Raw genomic sequence first — 20,783 nt, 5'->3', positions numbered from 1 at the left:
TTTTTGGTCCTGGACTTCACACAATCCTCGTTTGATGGGTAAACGGTCACCCAAATGAATCTTTCTTGTGGAAAACCGGGCCTCTAGGTCTGGATTAATTGATTGGTCATATGACTTGCTGATACAATCAAACCCTGACCTGATTTATGGCTATAAATCAATTGATTGATATATTTTTTTCCCTCGCTGGGGTGATTTTGGCGAGTAGGACACCTCCCGGTCGGCCATTCATCTCAGTGGCGTCACCTTAGCTGGTTTAGTGCGGAATATTAAGAAAGGCCTGCATATCTCTGCTGACATTTCCAATGTGCAGAGCGCCAATGACCTGCTCCAGATTAACCCCAACTTGTTCTCCTTAAGCACCACTGATTGTAAGAGATGGGGAGCGGTCAGAGTTGGCGACAAAAAAAATATCAAGTGTGACTTTTTCTACTCTGCAGTTCGCAGATCATTCGGAGGAACGGCAAAAAAAAATCAATGGCACGTTCCAAAGCCAATCAAAACAAATATCTTGAGACTTTCTGCTGGTCTATGGCTTTGGAAAGGCCCAGTTTTTAAAAAGCTGATTTACAGTGTAATGGAGTCCAATGGCTCCAGCCTCTTGTCTGTCCACTCGCTTGTTCAGAATATGAAATGAAAGTTAAACACTGGATCTCCTGCATGGGGAGGAGGGGAGTCAACGCGTGGGCAGTGTAGCATCAAATAGATTTTGTTTCCTCTCGTGTAAACGCCTAATGTGCGCCGAGTGCCCTGACACAGATGAATGTAAGGAATTTGCCGTTAAGACTTAACGGGCCTTTTGAGAGACAACGCGAGGAAGCGCTAGCGTGGAACGTGTACCAGTAACACCCCTCAGCTCATACGTGTATGCATCCTCTGTATTTACAGTGTCTCGCACTCAACATTTACGTACACGGTCCATTTGCACATGTACACACACACACACACACGGTGTGTGTGTGCAAAATAGAGGAAAGTATTTTCACTAGCCCTGCTGGGTGTGTGTTGATGTGTTGCAGATATATAGTATATTTATATTTGGTTGGGAATAGAGGATAAGAAAATTGTTTTCAGTGAAAAAGCAATTTATTTGTTCATTTTCTGAGAATATGCCAACTCCCCTCAGTAAGGAACGACCTGGGATCGAACCCTCGACCGCAGAACTGTGAGGCCGACATGCTAACCACTTAGCACTGGTCCGTAAATGATACTTGTTAAATCACATGATTTATACATGAACTGATTAGTTGGATAAACAAGAGAATAATTGTTAATTGGTCGATTATGAATTACTTGTGTGGCTCCAGGTTTTTTAACTAGTTCTACAATGTCTTGTGTGTCTTGTGTCTGTCTTGCAACTAAGACATTTCCTGAAAATTCTAATCTAATCTAATCTTGCCAGCATACCGGTTCTACCAATCGACCTAAATCTTTGAGTTTGGCTAATCACTAGTTAAAACAAGCGCTTGATTAAAAGTGCGCAACAGAGACCACATTCAAAGCGTAAAAATGGCCAAAAATCAGACTCATTTGCTCATTTCATTATAGCAGCCCAATTATCATTGTAATTAAATTCATTAGCTCTCAACTATATATATTACAACTGACTATAACCACACACTGCCTTAAAAAAACTAACAATTTACGTATAACATACTTCTCTCTCCCCGCCCAGGCTAATTTTTAATATATACAGTGTTACCCTTTGCCACAGAAGATGGCACATTCCAAAATGATTCATGTATAAACTGCCCTTTTAAGTGTCTGCTCCCATTCTGCTGCACGAGTACAGATCTCGGTGCCTTTGTGACAGAACTCAAAAGCGGCGAGCTGCTTGTTGTCAGCACTAGTTTTATTCCCACTCTCACCGCTCTATTTAGATTCATTTTATTTTTGGTTCAAATGCTGTAAAATGAAAGCACCGCAGAGAGAAGGAGGGTAAAGTAGCATTCCCTCTCTTTCTCTCTCTCTCTCTTAGACAGGTGGTCTCGGTTTTATGTCGCCGGGCCCCCAGGGTCCCGCAACGGAGCCTGAGCGAGAGGAGGGACCTCTCTCGGCGCTTCGCAGGTGGTGCGAAACGTGGCCGCCTTATCCCGTACCTGAAATATTCAGATTCTTCCAGCAGCCGAGCTTTGATCTCCCCGCAATCGACGGGGGAACGGTGAAAGAGTACGGGGGAGAAAACAACAAAAACAAGAGGAAGAGCAGCACACCTGAGAGCCAACAGATTGACATCTCTTAAGAGAGAATAAACAATTGCAGGTTCGCTGCCATGCCTTGCGTTGCCTTGCGTTGCCTTGCGTTGCTCCGACTCACCGTTTCTGGTAAAAGTGGGCCATCGCGGCGACAACTGCATTTCGTACAGCCTCTCCTATACCAACTGACCTGAATGGTGGAGCTTTAGAGAGAAACCGACTCCAATTTACCACCCCCTACTTTTAAAGGAAATTGGAAAACTAAACTTGTCTTTTATTTATTTGTTCAAGTGGAGAACTTTCTATCTAAAGCTAGTGGTTCTGTTGTCGTTTCTTTGGAGCTTCTCCAACTTCCAATTCGCTACATATTAGGCCCCTACGCAATGTCCGGACCGGCTGTGTTTTCCATACAAAATCAACTTAATCGTCCATGAAGAATCAGCCAATCAAGTAGGCGTTCTCATTCATGTGACTTTGTGGTCCTGTCAACAAAAGTCCAAAGAAAGACAAAAAGAAAATGATCAGACTAATACAATTGTCAAAATATTAGAACAGCAGTCCCAAAACAATTCCACAAATAGCCCGAAAATGAAATCATATACATGTACTATATACCAATATATTCTTATTACGAGATGAATGCCCTTTTATTGCTTATGTTTCTTTTATTGAGCTGAGAATTTTGGTGTTATCTCATCAAAAAGCTTTTGGCGTGATGTTAAGAGATTAAAGTAATATTAGAAAAATAGTGAGGTATTAGTCTGATATAATATATTTTTACATGAACCAGAAGTTGTTTTGCAGCAGGCAGACTACAATTTTTTTGTCGACAAGCGTAGTTTGAGCGCCGCAAAAAACGAGACTCGCCTGAATGCAACATTCGAGGTTAGTTAAGAAACTTAACAACATTTTGTTTAGGTCTTTAGCTTTCTATAAAAATACCAATGGTGCCTATCTACGCTATAAATCAGACAAGAAAAATATATCGATGAACCTATTTAATTCTCAGACCTTATTTATTTCTTGACTATTTAAGATAGGTAGTTTTTTTCTATTTTTAACTTGCTACAACATTATAAACAATTATATTGAAGACAGCTTAGACAGCATCTACCACATGAGTTAATCATCTCTTCTTCTGGTTTCACCCTACTTGCGTGCTAATGAATCACACAACTGTGTCATTAGTCCGAAAGAATGTACTGCACAATGAAAATAGCCATGCTGATTGTAACTACACTGTTGTAAAAAAGAAGCAGAACAATGGCCGTCCTTAATGATGATAAATAAGGTCTTCTTTAAGATCTCCATTTGGAGGATTCACCTGATAAATTGTATCGAGTTCACACTATTTCTAATCGGAGGATATTTCCATGTACGATATTTATTTTAACAATATTTGCCTCATCGAAGATAAGCGGAAAATTCGCGAGTGTTTTGACTGCAGACAACATTGAGTTAGAAGAAATAAGTGTAATTATGTTTTCTTATATATGAAAATAGGAGACACGTTGACAAGTAGGCCGTCCTCTTCCACATGGAGTGCCAAAAAGTGTAAATAATATGACGAATAATGGCTGACTGGTCACACCTTTGCTGATTTTCACAACATTCGTAGTCATTTCTTTCTTTTTTTTTTCTTTTCGGTGAGATTTAGCTTCCTGTTTGAAGACAGTCTGACATACTGGGGATTAATTATTTTGGATATTTTATCAGCCGTAGCAGTCCCGAGTTTAAAGAGGTGTCAGAATGAAATGGAATTTAACTCTGGGTAAGTCCTTAGCATCTCAGTGTATCACTGTGTTTTTGACACTTGCCACAACTTCTAGGTTTGGTGAAAAACAGGATATTTTATTGAATTTGAGCTTTTTAAAAAAATGGAGTTCAGGGATTCTTTGTGTTTTTGATTGTAAAAAAAAATGATTTTCCATATTTTCATGACTAAGGCGCACTTAAAAGTCTTCAATTTTCTCCAAAATAGACAGGGCGACTTATAATCCAGTGTGCTTTATATATGGACAAAAAAAGTGTCATTCATTGACGGTGCGCCTTATAATGTGGTGCGCCTCATAGTCGTGAAAATACGGTAATTATTTTCCTATTGGTAGTGGCTAAGTCTCTTAGGTGGCCAGATTTAGTGATGAACTGTCGAAGTTTAAAAATTATGACAAGATTTCTGGCTTGATTTATAGCAGTCCCGATCTTCCATTTTTTAGGCCCAAAGATAATCACCTCCATCTTTCCCGAATTTATCTGGAGAACATTCCATCTTATCCAAAGATGATAAACCGGACTAAACCAGCCCAATTTTCTTTAGGTAAAAATTGACTTTTACTCCGTCAAATCTAGTAAGATACCACAAAGTCATTCCCTGTTAATTGCAGAATTTTATTGGTGTTGGAAATATACAGTAAGTCAATAGTATTTGACCTACAGTAGGTAGTGTGGTGCATCACAGTGGCATGGTCTTTAGTCAACCCTCCCCTGGGGTCTTTTTATTCTGTCTGGACATCTATAGATTTATATTGCTTCCTCTGCTTAACTTCCATCAACAACAGAAATAAAAAAAACTTGTGTTAATGCAAGTTTTGGAACAAATTGACAGACTGGAATTGAAAGAATGGTCGCTATAGCTTAAACAGACCAAGAGAAATGCCCCCCCGATTCTCGGCTGGCAATTGGACCACCGGGTCAAGCAGGTCAAAGCCTCCCCTTCCTTGTTTACAGACCCACGCGTACACATTTGAGCAGTTATTCCTGCCAAGGAGTACTGATAAGAGTAAATTACGGCCGTCACATGGCTGCAAAATGTATTTGCTTTTCTACAAAGCTCGCAAAATTCGCCCCCCCTCACACACACACACTTTCACCACCCGACCCGATGCCCGCGGCAGGAGGCGGTAATAACGTTAAGGACGGACTAGACTGCAATGATTGGGGCCATCGATCGGGGACGTTTGATTTATTGATCATTCGTCCTCCTAAAATTGGCATCTGAGATGCAAAGCTAATCTGGGGAAGCTATGGAACAATGCTACGTCTGACAGAGGACAGGTGGCGATAAGGCTCTTTATGAAAGGGAACCACACTTATCTAAACGCCAGGCTAGGCGGAGACGGAGTGGCCGGACGCTGTTTTGTGCAAAAAAAATAAATAAATAGAAAATAAAATACCCTGATTCGGAGCTGTGCACGATTCTGTGTTCAGTGTGGACGCGGTGGGGGTGGTGAAGCCGTACGGTCGCCAGGCAGAACAGAGTGGATCTATAAATTGATGGAATTCAAAGCCTCCAGCATCGATTACCATTATAACAAACAGCAGCACACAGAATGTCTGATTATTTTTAGACAAAGATTCTGTGCTCTCAGCAGCAATTCTGCTGATGCTGTCACACTTTCCAACATCTGCCTATGATTGCAATTAGTTGGGATACAAAAAGAAAAAATAATACCCCATCTGCCTTTGCCTCTTTTCTCCTCCTCCCCTTTTTTTTCCCACATTTAATTTATGCCGTCCAAGCCATGCGTACAATAGTGATTTTAACTCAAGCCACCTTAGTGCGGTACTTTTGGCAGATTTTTTTTTTTTTTATTCCTCCTCACTTGTCAACATTTTCCACCCTGCTTTATCTTTGCCAGCAGCCCCAAGAAAGCTTACTACTACAGATGTAATCAAGGCGAACCTTTTTTAATGAATCACTGTCAAACCTTCGCTATGCAATTCATTAGCACCTTAGCTTAAAAACTTCCTCTTGCAGAAAACTCTACCCCTCTTCCCTGCACATTTATGAATAGAAATATCTAAAAAAAACACCTTTATCCATCATGCCAGGGAAATTTATTACACTCGATACCATCGTCTGATGTCATAATCTATCGAACTTGATCTTTCTCATATAAGGCGGGGCCCCAAACAATAGAGAGAGAGAGAGGGACCTTTGTTTATGGTCTACTCAATATAATCAGCAACCACACCCCACATTTATCAACTCTTGCGTTTTCTTTCAATGGATGATATATATCGCAAAAAAATGTTTAGAATTAACTCTTATAATCACTATAATTGCAACAATGACTGTTTGTTATTGACTGTGCACTATTTTGCGTATATATACCGTATTTTCTCGCATATAAGCCGTATTTATAACTAAAAAAATAATGACCGAATCAAGGATATGCCTTATATATGCACAAATTAGACTAAACTAAATTTATCTGGACTTCTATGACTGAAATTCAAGAAAATAAATATAAAAAAACTCCATTGCCGCTATTTTACCATACTTAAACGTACTCTGAGTGGCTAGATGCGAGAAGCTTTAATACATGTTTTTGTAGTGTTTACCGTGTTTACAACATCCCAATAGTTGTTAAGGCTGATCAAAGGTCTAGCGGTCGATCATTAAAATATCAGCCTTGGTAACTACGTATTGTGTATCTCATGCGATTATTGCGCCCAGACTAAGTGAAAACTACGTACAATTCATACATTATCTCAGAAATACCATGTGCGATGATTTTTTATCAAGATTTTTCCTTCAAACATTGACACTCATACAATTCAACGATTTTGAGGCAATCTTAAGGGTACGGCTTATACACGGAAGTGGTCAATATAGTAGAAAATATGGTATGTATGTTAGTTATTGAAACTTAATAAATTATGAGGTGAGTTAACACACGCAATGGGACTACTACTACTACTACAGTGAGAAAGAATTAGCCAACAAGAGGGAATAAAATACATAGATAATTATGAATAATGTTTTACAAAATGCCAATGCAAGGCATGCCCGGGCATCGTTTTCAACAAAAAAAATAAAACACAAATTCTCATACACTCTTACTATTTGGGATTCAATAAGTGATGCATGGAAAGGAATTATAAACAGCAGTGTTCACCAAATTAGAGCAAACCATATGCTCCATAGAGAATATACAGGAAAAAAATCCATTTATTAAATATCATACTCTCTTCATGTAGTCTTAAATTTTAAAAGCACTCCAAGTATGAACTCAACTTAATATACCATATATGTAAGTAGTTATTTTGATCACTGAGTATACCATATGTGAGTATTTTGAACTCTTATGGCTCATAACAGATATTTTTTTGGTCAGCCCATACATTTAATGAAAACTTCCCCAATAATATTGGCGAAATATTATATATATTGGATTAAAAGAAAGATTTCATAACAAGGAACACATGCTAATTTGCCTCTACTATTTCAATTGGATAAATCCATTTTCTATTTCACATTTAAGGAAAGTTTTTTAATCTCATTTCCAAGTGAAGGGAGGGGGTGGAAATGATGTGATAGCCTTTGTATAAATAATTAACAACATACTAAATAATGGCAGACTGTAATTGGGATTTAGAAATGCTCCTATTTGCGATAGATGATTTTCCTTTCCATGGTGCCTAGCATCGCTGTCTGATGATGTCCATGTTGATGTTGTAAAGTTCGAGTCCAGACTTACAAGAACATGGACAGAAAACATCCCACCTACCTTTTTAAGACAAAATAGACACGGGTAAACAAACGTATTGCTTTCCAGCGACATACACATTGCTTTCAGAGCCATTTCTGGACTTCCAAGGCGCTACAGGTCTATCTTACTAAAGCCAATAAGCTTGTGGCTTCTTGGTCTTTGTTTCCGAGTCAGAAGTCAGTGAGCTATCCCAACTCTGATTGACTTGAGGACATGAGCGGCGAATTTGTGCACAAATTCCCTTTGGCTTGGGCCCCGTTGACAGCTTTTCTCTCCCAAGGGGACATTCATCAATTATAGCGGGATGTTTGACTGGCACAAGCTTAATGACAGGATCTCTGTATTGACCCGACTGCCACACACTTTAAATTTGCTCCCTCATGCCCTTTTTAAAAACCTGTCAAATGATCAAAGACCAAGTCTATATATATTTTTTGTGGTATTTTTTACAGCGTGTTTTCAATTCATTTTTCATGAACACTTTAGAGAAATGTACTTTATTTAAGGTAAATGTAGTGTTATTTCTCAACAGCATAGATCAATATTTATCCAAATGTGTAGTGACAAAAAGAAAATACTCTCTTTCATAGTGTCAACATAGTACCTTCACGTTTATTTATTTTATTTTACAGATTATCACCTCAGTGCTACAACTACTCATTGTATATTTACAATGTAATTCTTAAAATAGACAGTTTTTTTCCAAGTTATCATTGTAACAGAGGTTTCATTTGATGGATTGTTGTTATTTTACTGACTTTAATCCCTTTTTAATGATCAACAACACTAAATACACCTTCCCAAACAACCGTTGTTTGTATTATCATTATGTATAGAGTTTCTTTGCCTTTACAGTCTAGCCATTCACTAGGGATGGAATGTAATGACTCATCGAATATATCGACGTATGGATTCATATTCTTACGCTGCGACATTATCGATCTGGACTTGGTGAGCTTGCTTTTCTGGACGACGTATTGATCCAAAATCATTTTGAAAGGCGATCGATTGATTGCTTCAGTACGGGACAGACTTCATACATTCTATATTTTTCCACAGATTTTTGTTTTGGCTAAATTACCATCCATAACATTTAAGTTTCAATTCACTTGACGTCACTCTTAAAATCTGCAGTGACCATTCCATTTTCACACTCACAAATATAGCGTTACGCTTTTTGGCATCACCTCATCTGAAACAATTTAATGCCGTAAAATCTACAAACTGGTTTTGTATGTACACGGCCGCCATGGCTGGAGGCCTGAAAAACCCATTCGACAACTTGTAAAAGTGACAACTTGAGTAAAATACAGTGCTGTGGCATAAAGTATTGCAGATTTTTATACCTTCAATTTGCTCAGTGACTTGTCAGTCCAGGGACTTGAACCTATAGCCCTTCAATTAACGGCTCTGACCGACAACCTGCTACTATCCCACCAGGCCTCTAAAGTTGAATTCATGTGTGTAAGGATTTATCAAATTGCCTTTTAAGTAAGCCTGCTAATGTATTTTAATTAAAACACAGTCCATTTATTTCCCGCCTTCATAAATACACTCCCTTTTTAATATAATCCTTAGCACTTTTTTTCCCATTGTACTTTAAAATACCCCTAAAAAAGCTTCTTAGTTATAATGAATCACAGTTTTAAATGAAAAATGTGAGCATACAGCTGTCTGGTCACTCAATAGTCAGTGTAGGTGAGTAGATTCTAGAATTGCCTTTCGTTTTTTTTTTTTTTTTTTTTTGTACTTTGCTGAAAGAGCCGGGAATTGGATGAGGGATCGATAATATTGGATTTTGGGATGGCGTACGGCATGAATGCCAGGTTCTGATAAAAGGCCCCGTTGCATGGACAGCTCTGAATAGTGCTTCAGACATGTCGACTGGGTGGAGCTCTCATTTCCTATCGCGTTGACATGTAAGCAAACGTTACGCAGTCAACAAGGCAAGGGCAATTGTAGCTGAAGGGCTAACGCAATGGGAGTGGCTACTCACTATTGAATACTTCTTCCCAATCAGTATAACGATGGATGAAAATAAATGTGCATTTATATTGGTATTGTGTTTTTTTTTTAAATTATTGGGCTATGGGTGTATTGCTTAAATTATTAGATCTGGTTTAGACTTTGAAACAGTCCTTCAATTAAGAAGAAGCTTTATTAATGGATAAGATTATTTGTTGGGTTATTGGGTTTTCTACACGTGACTGGCCAGCCTCTCACTGGCGCTATAGCGGTTGAAAGTATATTGATTATTTCAAATACTGATTATCTAAAAGGCCTTGTGCTACTGTAGGCATCGGATTTATTTGAGTTAATTATTTATAGGCAAACACTGCCTGTAAGTATCTGTACTGCTAGACTATCATTATGGCAATAATAATAATAATAAGATTCCCTTTCTTTTAAATTGCAAGGTGGATTTATGCTTGCTTTATTTTGGCAGGGTAAATTGCTCTGTCTTTTTTTCACTTGGGTCCGCTCACTATGGTGTTTGTCTTTTTGTCTGTTTGCAGAGGGAACTCAACTCTGTAGCATCTGAACTGGCGGGTCGACAAGAGGAAAGTGAACATTCTCATAAGCATCTGCTAGAACTGAGCAGGGAGTTCAGGAGAAATGTACCAGAGGTGAGATACACATACTCATTTACAAAAGTAGGTGCCATTCACACCATTTAGCGCTGTGTTCCTTTGTGTATGGTGCATTAGTACTGTAGATATTGGCAGGTAGTGATATTTTTGGGTGCTGTGGGTCAAAATGAGCCTCATCGTGCCTTGAATTGTTATTGTTAAGACAAAAAATATGGATTTTAGCTTTTATGTAAAGATTTTAGAAGAGTAGGGAAGGTGTTATGTTTCCTTGGGTTCTGTGTTGAAGTGGTATGATGGATAGGTTCGTTTTTAGGATTTAAAAATAGGTCATTTTGAGATCAACTACACAGTCGTGATGGCTAATGAGGCAAGATTTTGGGGGGAAAAATCGTATATGAGTCAGATTTGAGGTAACTGTTATTTATGTGTTAAAAAATGAAGTGGAACAAAAATATTATATAGAATAGTCTGTGAGTGAAGACTATTTGAACAGAGACCAAAAACAAACTATACAGTGTAGTGATAACAATAAAATGGAGGGAATTGGGATAAAATTATGTCTGCTAATGTAACATATTCTAAAAAAAACTATAACCAAAGAGCGAAGAAAAGAAAATACAACCAAATATCGTATTTTTCTAACTACAACTCACATATATTTTCATTTTTTCTCTGACCACTGTCACGTTTCATTTTTTTTAGGTTATAGTTACCCGAAAAACTGTTATTTTAACAAATGCCATTTTGCTACCGTTACTTTAACGTATGTTAGTTATTCGTTTATGAAAAATTAAAACCAATTTCCTATCATTGATGCGACTTATCAATTTTTCCCTTCTTCATTGTGCATTCTTGACTGTTGCGACTTACAGTCAACAATAAAAGAGAAGAATCTTAATGACATAATAAAAATATTAACAATGGTTATTGCTTTCTTCTTTAAATAAACGCACCTTTGCCGCCATATGCCTCGGCTGCGCTCCGGTGCATTCGCCTTTTCCAGCCCAAATACGCAGGCAGTGTCGCTTGGTAATCTTGTCAGTAAAATACAGGCATTTAAGACGGGATCAGGCTGTCATCAGTGGCAGCCCAATCCCCTTACCTGGGGCTGTGGGAGCTCACAGTCTGGATCCTGAGCTTTAACGCGGGCTACTGGAAAGCCCCACTTTTCAAACACGCCTGCAGAAAACCCTGTCGGTTTAGCCGTAAATGCCCACGCCGTGATCGCGCATGTTGCCAGGTGAAATATCCAGAACAAGAACATACGCCATTTATTTACCATGGTTTATTTGTTCCTTCCATGTAGGAGGTCCGGGAGATGGTGGCACCAGTTCTCAAGAGTTTTCAAGCCCAGGTGAGTTCTTGACTTGTTTGTTTTTTGTGTTACAAAACAAATGTCCAAGTTAGAAATATAAATTCAAGTAGACCATTTCTAGTTTTCATCTGACCAGACCAAAATGCCAAAGGAAAACATTCGGACATGATTTGATAACCCCAAATATGGATTGTCTAAAACGTGTACTTACTTGTCAGTCAGTGTTCGTTTGAAATTGTTGGAAATCTTTATTGATTTTTTTTCCCAGAAGAAAACCTTTGATTTTGTTTTAAAGGCAAAAACGTTTTGAAGAATTTGGAAGGAGTAACATAGGAGTAGGGGTAACATAGGAGTAGGTGTAACAAGGGAGTAGGAGTAACATAGGAGTAGGGGTAACATAGGAGTAGGTGTAACATAGGAATAGGAGTAACATAGGAGGAGGAGTAACTTAGGAGGAAGAATAACAGGAGTAGGAGTAACATAGGAGTAGGAGTAACATAGGAGTAGGAGTAGCATAGGAGTAGGAGTAACATAGGAGTAGGAGTAACATAGGAGTAGGTGTAACATAGGAGTTGGACTAACGGGAATTTTGTTTCTACAACTTTGATCAGATCATTGCGAGCATTTTGTTTAGAGAGGAAAATGGCATTTTAAGGGCCACTCCAGACTTATTTCGAGGTTTTTCCAGTCTTGGTAATAGTAAATTGACCTAAAAACATCATGTTTTAGTATTTGTAGTTTTATTTGTAAATGTGGATTATTGATACATTTCAAGGGAGGACCTAAAACGTTCTCCAATTCTGGGACGACCCATTTGTTTGATGTCTTTCGGGAAACACGGATTGATTCTGACTATGTCATCAGCCAAGACCGCTGCGTTTCTTTCGACCAATGATATCACACGTGCTACAATGAAGGAATCCATGGCATATTTTTCATTGTGAGCTTATTGACTGATGCCTTTGGCGTCAAAGTGAAGTAGCATCTATCTGCCATTAGATGATCAGATATCTGGCTTCTCATATTTTCTTGCCGAGACAAGCCCTCATTTCCTGTTGTGATGGCGCATTGGCTGAGCCCCCCGTTTGACGGCGCCATATTGAAAAAGTCATCTGATACCTACCACGTCTCTGCCTCTAGCCATTAAACCAAGGTCATAAATCACATTTGCGTTGTTGCGTTCGAGTCCGCAACGCAGACACTTCTGGAAACGATACGGCAAATATGTTTCCCGGCCCCTCCCCCGTTGAAAAACTCCAACCCGGAACATTCCGCATGGATCGTTGGCCTCTCTCGGAAGTGATTATTGGCAGCTTCTTTTTAATTCTTTATAATTGACTACATCCAAGCCAATATACGTTCCCTGGCAACGGGGCGACGGGGTTCAATACACTACTCTGCCATGTCGGCTGATTTGTGTGCTAATTCAATTACTCCGACTGTAAAGTTGCACAAATATCAGAAGCGGCCTTCCGTATCTTTATTGTGCAAACAGGAACCCACAGGATTAATTTAAGCCCCATTGATGTCTGACAACTGGGAGCCCAGAGATGTTCCACAGTAGATAAAATAGATGGCTGATAATGAGCCATGATTTCCTTGTTTTTTTATTTTTTGCTCTTTCGCTGGAAGCCTCCTCGGGTACCTTTTCTGCCTCTCTTGTGTAACTTCCACTAGTTTGTTGACAGAGACATTTTCAGCCATTATTTTCATGATGATTTCCCGCTAGCTTCTTCTCTCATGCTGTTTGCCGGCTCCACTTTTGACCTTATTGCTCATGAACGGCTTACAGAGGTCGCTGAACTTTAACCAGCGGTAGTTTTCCTACTTCAGATGAAAACTGGCGACCGGGGTGGAGCTTTGGGATGGACTGACGCTTACCGCCAGATGCGCCGTACAGGTGGTTCAGGACATAAAAGTCCGGGAGTGTTTTCGTGGGAGAATAAGGGAATAAGCCACTCCTGGCTTCCACCGCCCTTTTCAGCCCATCCCAGTGTAGAGACCCCGAAGGAACGCCCCGTGGTGTTTGGACCCTCATCACGCCACTTCTGAAGGAAAAGCCAAGTCCTTTGAAGTGTTTGCGACATGACAGGTTTCTCTCTCTTTTCTTATTCATTTCATTTCAGCTTCAGCACCCTCCTTCCTCCCCTCCACCCACTTTCTGGTCCAATCGCGCCGTCTAATTATCGCTAACCAGGCGACTGATTAGAAACCCGACCTAGTTTTTTTTTTTTTTTTGCCTGCAAAGGAGGAGAAAGGGTTAATCCCAGAGCTGGTGACTGTCATTGGTCGCTTCCCCTTCTTTTTCTCCTCTTTTCGCTCGGCGCTTCTTTCTTTCTTTCCCTGGAAGTTTGCTAATGAGGTCCCGTCAGAGCTGAGGAGAGGTGTTAATTTGGCCTTGTGAAGTAGGAAGGAGATTAAGGACAGTGAGGAACTGAGTTTACGGCTTAAAATACATCGCTGTCCTTATTAATCCACCGGGCCCTCGGAGACCGGCGTTTCTGGATTTATAATGAACACTGTTTTTGAATTAAGGTAAGTTGAATCAAAATCCACGGAGAAGAAGAGTACCACACTCTGGTCTCTCTAGTCTTGGGGGGTGCCTTTGGGGGCTATGGGATATGACGGTTATTTCTCAAATAACCCATGGATGGAGATTCGAACCCGCTAGAAGGCGGGAGGTTGGTTCACACGAGTTTCACGCGACTCTATGCAATTTGCACTCTTCTCACACTTTCAAGTGTAAAGTCCCTTTGGGTAAAACCTTTTGTAAGGTGTAGAAACGGAACAATGTCATATTTCTCGCTTGTTGCTTTCTTTTGTCGCCAACACTTTCATATTTGCTTCATGTTAACTCATTTTTTTGTTTTCCTGTCAATGGATGGAATGTTGCGCTCAGACTGGCCATGTTTTAACGCACGACAAAGCATCGCCAAATGCCATTTTTGTGTTCGCACTTATCTTTTAGGTGTTAATATGTCGATGACTGTCTCAGCCAATGGAATCAAACCATTTTTGGTTTACAAGAACATAAAAAAAACAACTTAATTCTCATGATATGATGACTTTAATCTTATAATATCACAACTTTGATCTTATAATAGAATGACCTTTTTGTTGACTTGATTTTCATAATAGCGCAACTTGGGCGTCCATTTTTTTTCTTTTTGTGGACAGTTTTTGTCTGAATATTGAGGTTTGATTACTAAAGATATCTGAATGATAAAAGATATTCATCATAATTATTTATGGACTTTATTTAACTCATTGACTGCATTAGTTGTCCAATCCATTTGAACTAGTAGGTCCAAAAAAAGCCAAACGATTGGAGGTCAATGACACTGAAAGAATTGATTACAAAAAAAGCCGCTTTTCCACCATAATTTCGAATCGAACAGATGGAAAGCCTGACAAATAGTTTGCAGCATGTAATTAGCAACACTATTGGTTACATTACATTAACCCCTCAAGCTCAGGAATCATTATTGGCCCTCATTATCTCCTCGCAAGGTACACTGGAGCTGAGTACACATCAAAAGCATCAAAGCGCTATTAAAACTCGGCGACTGGCGGTGAGGGGGGGCGGTGGACACCTGTTGATGAATCTAACTGTGCCATTGCTTCCCCTGGGGTTGCGGAGTTATTGGGAGGGGGGGGTTTCGTACTTTGTTGTTGTTAGTTTGTCGCCGAGCAACTTTCTTAAATGACTTGTGTGCCTAATTTGGGATAGTTTGGGGTTTTTGCACTATTCTAAGGATTACATTTTGTGATTCCGTGTATGTAAGAGACGTTGTAATTTACAGTCCTTGTTTGAATGTATTTGTTTTATGTTGTAATCCGTTGCAATAAATGATTCAATTGGAGGAAAACTATAGTAGCAAGAATTGGGGTAGTATTACATCTATGTGAAAATGGACAGAAGTCAACTATATTTTAAAGATAATCTTTTTAAATTGATTCTGGTGGTTTGAAAACTGATTTCTGATCATGTGGTTGGATTAAGGAAGGTTTTAGACGTTTTTTTTGCAGAAACTCGCTGCATAATGAAATCAAAACAATCCGTAGTTTGTCATTTGCAACTGAGAAAATCTTCCCATTGGCAGGTTTGTTTGGATTGAGTTGCAAATGTTCTCGACAAAATATGCCGAATGTTCCTGCGAGGCGCTGAAATCTCTGAATTTCAAAACCTTGACATACTTTTTCCACCCACTTTCTTTCTCGCCATACACATTTGTCAATACAAACAGCATTGCTCTCCTTTTCAAAAAACCTCTTTTCAAACGCTTACGTTTCCAGGCCCCAAATGCCATTACCCCGTCACTAAAAAACGAAAAAAAAATCACTTTTCCACCAAAAAGCTATTGTGTAATCACCCTCTACCCTGCAATTGCCCGCCGATCAGTGCCGGGACGCCCAATCGGGAAAGACTGCAGTTTTCCACATGACCCGAACCTTGATAGAAACAGCCTAGAAAATGGACGGCTGATGGATGATTCCCGTTATGGAAAGTGCAGGTTATTGACCTGACCCGAGTCTAGATGTCGGAAAGTGTTTTCGTAGAGCGGCTTGGCGTTGGTCTGATTCTTGTGGCGAGGTAGAAAAACGCCCTCTTTGATCATCTATTGCCAGATGAACACTCGGTCCTCCTTTTTTGATGAATTCCTGAAGGAAATGAACATTTCTCTTGAATGTATGAATACGTTATGAGTGGTGGAATGAATCCAAGTGTAGAGGAATGATAATTAATTACAGCCCTGTGATAAAAGGCTGTGGGTGTTATGACGCAAGCTTCCTCTGTGTCATTATGAGAGGCTTCGTAATTACCTTTCTGCACAAGCCAACGCTCACGGCGACGCTGGCGGTGAGAGCGCCGCTCGCTCACTGAGTCCAACGGTCATAAAGCTTTTCCACGCCTAATTGTCTGAGGGGCTCTATGGCACTTTCATAGATGAGGGACTGCGCCGGTGGGTAAAACGCTTGGCCGTGCACCAGCTTTTCCAGCTCAATGAAGACAGATCTTCATTATGGGCTAAACATTGCGGTTATTAGCTACAGATTGCTCAAGTGGATGGCTAACTTGGGAAGACGGCAAGGCGGGAAGGCTCGGGTCCAACGAGCGTCAACAGCCATTTCAAAGCGCTGCTTTCACTGGATTTCCTCAAAGCCAGATTTTGCTGCCACTAAACCACATCTTTTTAGTATTTTAGTCATGCCATTGCATCCTTTAAGGGCGCCATTTAATGTACTATTTTATCTTCTTACACTAGCAAGTCGATCAAGTCTCCCATTTTGACTGGGAGTATTTTACCTTCCAATAACTCTCCTGAATTAAACATTCATTTCCAACAAGAGTTTAGCATGGGGTGCTGGAATCTAAGCCCAGCAGTGAATAATACGACGGCCTCACAGTTCTAGGGTCCTGGGTTCAAATCCAGGTTGGTCTACCTGTGTGGAGTTTCTCTGGGCCTGCATGGGTTTCCTTTGGGTACTCCAGTTTCCTCCCACATTCCAAAGACATGCATGGTAGGCTGGTTGGACACTCTAAATTGCCCCAAGGTACGAGTTTGAGGGTTTTTAATTTGTCTGTGTCCTCGTGCCCTGCGATTGGCTGGCCACCGATTCAGGTGTCTCCTGCCTATGCCCCGGAGTCAGCTGGGATAAGCCCCAGGACCCCCTCTGAACCTTGTGAGGATGACGCGGTTCATAAAACGAATGAATGTATGTTGTAGCCTATCACCAGCTCACTAGGAGCACCAGGCGGGGTACACCTTGACTTGGTGGCCAGCTAATGGTAGGGCCAGACTGACAACCAATCACAGTCCTAATTTAGAGAGTTCAACTAGGGTAGGAGTCTTGCTAACGCTCTGCATCTTGGCCGTTTGTGCTCAAGCAGCCGCAGAAGCAGAAGCCGCCACTCACTTCCAGGCCCTTGAGCTCATTACATAATCAAAGCACGTCGCGCTTCCAGCCCATTGTGGGCTACATAATGGGCTCCCGGGCCATGTAAACCGAGGTCTCTCCGCACCAGCTTTATCACTAGCGTCCTCTTCATAGAAAGGACTGCGAAGAGAGAGAGAGAAAGACAGAGAGAGACAGGGCAAAGGAGGGTAATTGGACTTTAGATAATACCTTCCTTGAGCCGTTTACATCTTCTCCAGAGGGTCCATGTCTTCATCTGTTATTAACTTGCACTGAAAGCTACTCCCCCCCCCCCCCCCCCAAATTCAATGTCTTTTCAGTTATATTTATTCGAAAGATTCTGATGAAACAAATTCACTTGGCTGAAATGTATCACGCCCCACCACTTCAAGCTGTGTAAAATTCAGGTGAGGCCGGATTTGTTTTTTGTGTGTGCAATGCTTCTGAAAGGCCCGGAGTAGGTCATTAATTTCCCCGAGGGGCCTTTTGAGAAAATGGAACGGTTGTCCAGGGTCATAGCACCTCAACTGTGTACTAACCTGACATATTTTATATTTTACTGAGACTTTTTAAACAAGGTGAGAATAGCGGTCACATATTTTCTGGACTATAAGCAGAACTTTTTCATAGTTTGGCATGGCCTGCAACTAATACTCAAGTGCGACTTATATATGTATTTTTTACGTCGTTTTTTTGGGGGAGGATTCTATAGTTATCTGAAAATCACATGTTAACAGATGCGTATTTAGCCTGTTTTTCTCCATTTCACTATTGTTACTTTGACATTTGGTTTCTGAAATGTTTCAAAAATGCAATATACACATATTTTTTTCCCTTTTATTATGAATTGTTTGTCTTCAGCGACTTATACTCAGGTCCGACATATACTCAGGTCCGACATATACTCAGGTGCGACTTATACTCAGGTACGACTTGTACTCAGGTGCGACTTATAGTCTGAAAAAGTATCATATTGACATGAAACTTGTTTCCATGTTGTGATTGTCATATAGCTGAAAGTGGGCGGGGTTTATGCAAAGATTCCTCAACATTTACGCCCTCTTTCCCTAGTATGGATTTACTCTTTCTCTGCTTGACTGTGATCTGATGGTGCATTTGCGTATGTCTATATTGTTCTATTTTTCCGTCCTGAGCGATGCCCCCGTTGGTGTGTTGATCATTATGGATGCCTGTTTAGAGTTGAGGTTGCGCGCCAGGTAAAAAAAAAAGCGGGGAGGGGGGGTTGATATAAATAGGCATTTGGCTCTCAAGCCATGCGGAATTGATGAGTTTCAGCACATTGTGCTCCACAGTGCCAGGTTTAATTTCTAGCGACCTGACAGCACAAACCTCAGAGCCCGGAGACGTCACGCCTGACTGCCGCCGCTGTGCAAATGTTAGCCGTGTTTAAGGACGAACGCACGCATGGCGCCGGCTGCCCCGCCTCTATTGGCTATCGGCTTTGTTTTACATCTGTTTCCCTAAACTCTGGTCACCTGGAGAGACAGGCCATGGCCTCCCGTCTCCTGAACTCTCACCAAAACACCCGCAGACATCAGACGGTAACGAATCTCCTCGGCATTTCTTCACCTACGCCTAGTGGAGAAGCTCTGTCCGCCGAAGGTGCTTGTCACGTCGGTCGTAGTCGGATTAGACATTGAAAAATGTGTGAAATTGCTGGCCTGGTGATGCCAGAAGAAGTCAAATCACTGTTTTGGGAATCAGGGAAAATGCACGCGAGGAGGAACGGATAGAACAGACACAGACACCATTTTTTTTGCAGAATTCCAAGCAAATGGGCGCATTTATTTGGTGTTTCAGTGGGGATGGGCACTAAGTTCTATGTGTGAAAGCCATTCGGAATTGGGCGACATTTTGCTTTGTAAAATTACCCCCAATTCCTCTTTTTAAGTCAACATATTTAGAAACTATACTTTTATTTACCTACCAATGAAACACCATTCAAGAGCAACCTGAGGTTCAGAATCTCAACATTTAAGAGCACTTAGACGAGGTTACCAGGGCAGGGAATCAAACCCATAACCTCTGCATTAGGGAAAAACTTTTATTTAAAAAAGTTTTATTTAAAATTCCAGTTGGTCATTGGGATTGACCAATGGAAACATGGCATTTTAAACCAGATTGATTCGGTTCTACTTAAAATAGTTTCAAGCGCTTTTATCTCATTTTTGTTTACATTTTTTAGATTTTTTGGGGGGTATTTTGCATTTCCATCATTTCAAATTTTAACATTATGGGATGTAAAATGTCCTCCATATCTGGAATGACTCGATCGATGTAGAAAGTAATTTTGTCTGCGATTCAAATTGGAAATACCACCTATTTTTTGTTCCTTTTTCGTGGAGTCTCGCCTATGAAGTTTCATTCAGGTAAAATCTCCACATGCTAATTAAATCACCGAACGTTCTGAAGAAAAGTATTGCTAAAATTACCTGGCATTTTAATTTAGACTTCAATAGAACGAGTTTAAAGACAATCTATTGTCTTTCATTCAGACTTGCACTTTTTTTTTCTCCCTTTGCTGAGCTGCAGTATGTAGTTATGATTGATCTGGTAATTAAAAATATGCAGCCAGTGAAATTAACTGCTCCCTTTCTCTTTCTTTTTGTTTTAGAAAACAGTCTGCATTTTTTTTCTTCCCCCTCCCTCTTCTCGGATAGATAATTTAATTTTGCACATCTGTGTTTTTGCAGCGCAATTCATCGGCCTCATTATTTTTACATTTTCATCTTTCTGGAGGGTGATCGATGAATTGATAAAAATAATGGAGCTATCTTAAATAATGCAAGGAAGAAAAGTTAGCTGCGGGCGTAGTCTTTGAACTTTTGTTCTTCTTTTAAATTGTATTCACGGGGCCGTGAAGGTGGGTCCTGCTGTTTTTTTTGTTGTTTTTTTTGCTGTTACCTTGCAAAAGTGAGACGCTACTTCCCTCCTCGGTGAGTTCTCGCTCCTTGGGAATAATGCTTGTCCAGGCAAATATCTTAAATAATGAAGAAACTGAGTAGTCAAAGAATAACATCATAAAGTAGGCCAATTACTACCAAGGGAACATTTTTGCTTGAAGAAATAGCGCCTCCAAATGTCACCAGCACCCCAAACATTAGGACCGATTGTTTATAATATGACTTGACACCTTGCCAACGCTTCAAATATGGGATTAAGCACTATTTTAATTAACACGTGGCTTTGTTGGAATGAGATGCTGCAAGAGGGAGAAATGTTTTTCTTTTTTTTGTCTTCAGAAGAA

The 20,783-nt window shown here is 40.2% G+C and overlaps 1 protein-coding gene across 3 annotated transcripts in view; it reads left to right on the top strand.

The window, feature by feature from the left end:
* LOC144215741 (homeobox protein cut-like 2) overlaps positions 1 to 20,783 on the top strand; it is an 83,373-nt gene that overhangs the window by 22,947 nt on the left and 39,643 nt on the right. For all 3 annotated transcript variants that reach the window (XM_077744855.1, XM_077744854.1, XM_077744856.1), the window contains exons 2-3: positions 10,207 to 10,317; positions 11,588 to 11,635. In XM_077744855.1, coding sequence (XP_077600981.1) covers positions 10,207 to 10,317; positions 11,588 to 11,635 — 159 coding nt within the window. The remainder of the gene's footprint in view (positions 1 to 10,206; positions 10,318 to 11,587; positions 11,636 to 20,783) is intronic.

The sequence above is a fragment of the Stigmatopora nigra genome, chromosome 22, assembly GCF_051989575.1.
Source record: "Stigmatopora nigra isolate UIUO_SnigA chromosome 22, RoL_Snig_1.1, whole genome shotgun sequence".
Classification (NCBI taxonomy): Eukaryota; Metazoa; Chordata; class Actinopteri; order Syngnathiformes; family Syngnathidae; genus Stigmatopora; species Stigmatopora nigra.
Note: the sequence above shows the minus strand (reverse complement) of the source record. Positions and strands in the feature narration are given on the sequence as shown.